This window comes from Plasmodium fragile, assembly GCF_000956335.1.
Source record: "Plasmodium fragile strain nilgiri unplaced genomic scaffold supercont1.46, whole genome shotgun sequence".
In the NCBI taxonomy this organism is placed as follows: Eukaryota; Apicomplexa; class Aconoidasida; order Haemosporida; family Plasmodiidae; genus Plasmodium; species Plasmodium fragile.
The window spans coordinates 204,444-209,107 of NW_012192626.1; the positions used below are offsets into that span (position 1 = coordinate 204,444).

The 4,664-nt window shown below is 36.8% G+C and overlaps 1 protein-coding gene across 1 annotated transcript; it reads right to left on the reverse strand.

The window, feature by feature from the left end:
* Window positions 1-700: 700 nt before the first annotated feature.
* On the reverse strand, window positions 701-1,909 carry AK88_03802 (uncharacterized protein; the record flags this gene model as incomplete). The annotated part of the gene is made up of 1 exon (XM_012481412.1): window positions 701-1,909. The coding sequence occupies one exon, from the start codon at window positions 1,907-1,909 to the stop codon at window positions 701-703; it is 1,209 nt and encodes a 402-aa protein (XP_012336835.1).
* Window positions 1,910-4,664: the final 2,755 nt, after the last annotated feature.

The window sequence follows — 4,664 nt, forward strand, 5'->3', positions numbered from 1 at the left end:
GTATAAAAAAATTCTTGCATCCCCTTTTCCAGTAAAGCGGTTTGGATTTAACGCCTTGGAACGGACAACCTTCAGGGAACCCCTCCTCCTGTTCCTATGCTTCTGCGACTATCGGTTTTATGCCCCTGCGCGTAGCACTCGTGTGAAAGGCTGGATGGCGATGTTTGTGCAGAGCAAACAAGGTTCCCCTTGCCGCAGGAAGGGGGGGGATGTACAGCGGGGTAGTAAAGTAGTAGTGCCAACGCGACGAGCTACGAAGGTGCAATCAACACCTGCAGCGGCCAAGCCTCGCCCGTGCTTGCGAAAAAATTAAAACGTTAACTTCTTTGGGGTGCCGCCCCTTCTTCAAGCTCCAAAATTTTTTAAAATTTTGTTGTTTAGCGTATCAGGTGAAATTCGCTCGCATGCGATTTTTTCAAAGGGGAACGCATAATGCACAAATAGGAGGATCGCAAAAGAGGTAGGATAAGGTGACAACTAACAGGGCGCGACAAGCGTAAATGTGATAGTCCCACGTGCGTGGCGCGCACAATAATGGGTATACCAATTTTTCAATATGCAAACAGTGGCCATAACACACTTCATGAAATTTTCAGAGCGCGACCCAAGAAAAAAAAAACACAAAAAAAAAAAGGACAGGAAGCGACCTCCCTTTTGGGGGTTGGCAACTTCCTCGTATTGTAAATGTACACTTGTATGACTAGTCCATTTTAATTCTCCTTAAAAACTTGAATAGCAAAAAATTAATCGTGCCATCCCCAGCATAGGAATGAAATAAATGATCCGAATAATTGATACAAATTTTATTCTCCCTTGAGGACTTGTGCGAGGAGGAGCATGCTGTAGCGGGCATATTCATAGCAAACTCTGTCTCACAAATACAAAATGTGGATAAGTCGGCATTTTTACTTAACGCATAATCTATAGAGTAATTTAATCCCTCGAGTAATGGAATTATTTTTAAAAACACTCTGGTAAAAAAGCATCTTAAAAAAAACGGTTTGGCCTGCACACATTTCTTATTTGAAATAATTTTAATTTCAAATAATTTATTAAAAATGTAATATTGAGACGATAAGTCCAGCATTAAATGATAAAAGGTGAAAATAAAAATGCCAAAAATAAATCCGAGCAAAACATCGGAAGTGTAATGGATAAACCCGATAATTATAAACGCATAAATGAAACAACATAAGACAGTTATTAGCGTCTTCAGTACAACACTGTTCATGTAAAAAAGGGCGAATAGTAAAAATATGGTGGTGGAAAAGGAATGGCCAGATATAATCAAATCTGAACACACATACACTAAGTTCATATTTATTTTAATTATCTGCAATAAATTAAACGAAAAGTTGCCACTCTCTAGAGGCACACATGTTTGCAATGTGGCTGGAAGGGAAGTGACATATATAAGTACACCCCTCAATAAATAAAAAAAACCCAGCATGTAAAGGAAGCGACAAATAATGGCCATAGACAAGTACACACTATTAAACAGAATTAATTGTACGAAAGTAATTGACAACAATCCTATTAAATTGTTGGACAATTCGTACGATATCCATTCAGGTGAATTCTCAAACAAATTGTGAATTCGATCGCTTAAGGGTGTGGTGTACCTTTTGTAATATGAATCACTATATATCATGAGAAATCCTTGTATGAACAAGGATATTACTAAAAATGTGAACGCGATTGCTAACCTTAGGAGTAACACCTTGAACAGTTTCCATTTTGTCAACCTATGGATGCCATCACCAATGGGATTTGCTCCGTTCGATGAGGTGAAGTTACTCATTTTTATGTCTATATTTATTTTGCAGCTATTGCTCGTCGTGTAGCTATTGTTGCATTCATTTTTTCTCCCGGGTTGTTCATAATTACTTTTTTTAAATTCGGTCACCATTTTGGTATGTTCGGCGTTTTTCCCGAAGTGTACCTATTTTTTGTTGTTGTTCAGCTGCGTACTAGTGACAAAATTGAGTCAACATGGACAAAACACGCTAGCATCACATCATGTGTACACTCTTACACAGCTACACACGACGCGAGCGATATAGGCGGACACAAAAACAAGCAATCGTAGAAAAGGACAAAAGGACAAAGTGAACGTAAAATTTTATTTCCACAGGGTTGGGCAAATTACTTGCACGTGCATGTGCGTGGTCTTTCGTACATGCACAAGGCAAATTTTGTATAGCAGGCCGAAATTCTTTCAATGTTCAAGCAGTCAGTCCCGCAGGGCCTCAGAAATGCCTGTTTGATGTACGCACCAGTTTTTTCATATACAAATGTATGTTTTTCGGGGTGTAGGACATACGAGTACGTACAAGCAGGCATAAGTAAATATGCTCACTTGTGTGTACATGCACTCATCCGCTTCATTCTCGTTTTGAAATTGTGTTCTTATGTGTGCTACAACTTCGTAATGCGAGCTCATGAGAACCAGGAAAAAAAAATGGTTACTCGTTGCACGAGGTACATACTTTTTATACTAGTAAATACAGTGTTAACAATATGGTTTTCTTAAAAAATAAAATGAACCGAACAACAAAAAAATTTTAGGGTTAGGTGTTACTCTTGGCTCTACCCTAAAAATCTAACACCAGGGGAATAAACTCCCTGCATGCAAAAATATTGTGCACAAGCGGGCCAAACGTATGTACGTAAATATATTACAGAATTATTCATATATAATATAATCCAGAACCGCACAATGGGGAGACCGTTTAAACAAAATAAAAAAAAAAAAAAACAAATTACTTTTACAGCGTGTTATTTGAACTTAACAGTACACATCAAAATATATTTAGTTACTACCTTCAAAAAAAAAAAAAAAAAACAAGCCCCAAATAGTTATCGCCCCTGCACCACCGAATCCTCGTGGCAACATGTAAACCACAACTATATCATTTATACACATAGATATTTTATTAATAAATTGCAACGTCCACCGCGTACGAAAAAAAAAAAAAAAAAACCAACGTGTGTGACTCACCAAAAAGTTATATAGAACATGGAAAAAGCGCGGTTATAAAAATTTACTTTTTAATATTCGTTGTTCACGCGAAAAAAATAATGCAAACTACTAAATTTCTCATTTGTGCAACTGTATAAAACTACGAGATCTGGTTCTTCTAAAAAATGTTCTTGCGTTTTCACTACAGCGGAAATCGCAGGCGTAGTTATTGTCAAGTTGTACTGATAGAAATTTGCGAAAACGGGGTTCTCCTATCCTCCTTAAAAAACCACTTTGTTATCAAAGGTTTTTTTTTTTCTCTCTCTCTCTCTTTTGGCTAATTAGATGAGCACATGGGTTAACATATTTCACGCAGAGTGCAAAAGCGTTATAACCACACATCAAGGTCGGAAGCGTGGGTGTAATCGCTGGCCCCATCAGCGGCCCAGAGTTGCACAACTGTGTAGTGGCTTAACCTCATTACAAGTTCACCTTCGAATAACTTAGCCTTCTAATTACAATGAGCACTTGCACACACAGAAAAATAATCAAAAATGAGTGAACGCTAAGCTGAACACAGGTCAGCACAGGACATTTATTTCCTTGCGATACCTGCTGCTATGGACATTTAAGAGAAAAGGCTTCATCCTTTTTTTCTTTTGTTCCTTTTCCTTACAATGGATAAAATTAAGCAAATTTTGTGTTTTCTTGTTTTTTATTATTACATATTTGTATGTATATAGTCACACGTGATCACTTCCACCACTGCACACATTTGCTGCTCCCAAATGAGGAATCCCCGGCCTAGTCGAATAAGGAGCAGTAGAACCAATTGCCCAGAGGAGCAACCCTCCTACCACATATATAAGTATGTGTACATGTATAAATGTGCCACTTTTTCCTGCGCTGCCGCCTTCTAGACGTTCCCGACATAACTATATGCGGTAGCCGTGCTTGCGCTCGGTGAGTAAGCGTTGAACTATTTTTTTTAAAAAAGCTACATATAAATATCCATTTGTCATTAGTCGCATGTGCTCTTCCTGAAGTTATTATTTTGTTGCATCTTCCATTTCTGCCTAAAACATTATGTCATGCAAATAGGGTTCTCACGTTTATTGTACTCATATTTTATGTTTTCTTACATGTTAAAGTATAATTAGTACAGAATAAAGGTCCATATACATATTAATGGATTTCTATGTGAACGTTCTGTTATCAGGCTGACTCAACCAACTGAACTACATTTACCTCATGAGGTCCACCACACAATTTTTGTTCGTTAATAATTTGTAAAACAAGACTGCCTGTAGGTTCAAATTTATTCATTGTATGCCCTTTCCTTATGTGTTATTTCATTTTTCTCATTTATCTAATTTTCCAAATTGTCCTAATTTTTTTTTTATTTTCAACCCCACCCAAAATCATTTCTTCACCTAACGTACCGAAAGAGTAGAATTTTTTTTCTATAAAACCGTTTAGCGTTATAAAATTCTTTCTCTCGAAATATATTAAACTCATATTACTTCTGCAGAAAAATTTTAACAATTAGTAATTACCTTAATTTTATTCTCACAAGTAAATGTTCCCAATTTTTCGAGATGAAACAATTCAAAATATTAAGCTCGCCTAGGTTTGTGTTCTCTTTTTTCACTTTGATCCATTTTGTGCTGCTGGTAAAAAGATGAAATGGAATTATTTTTTA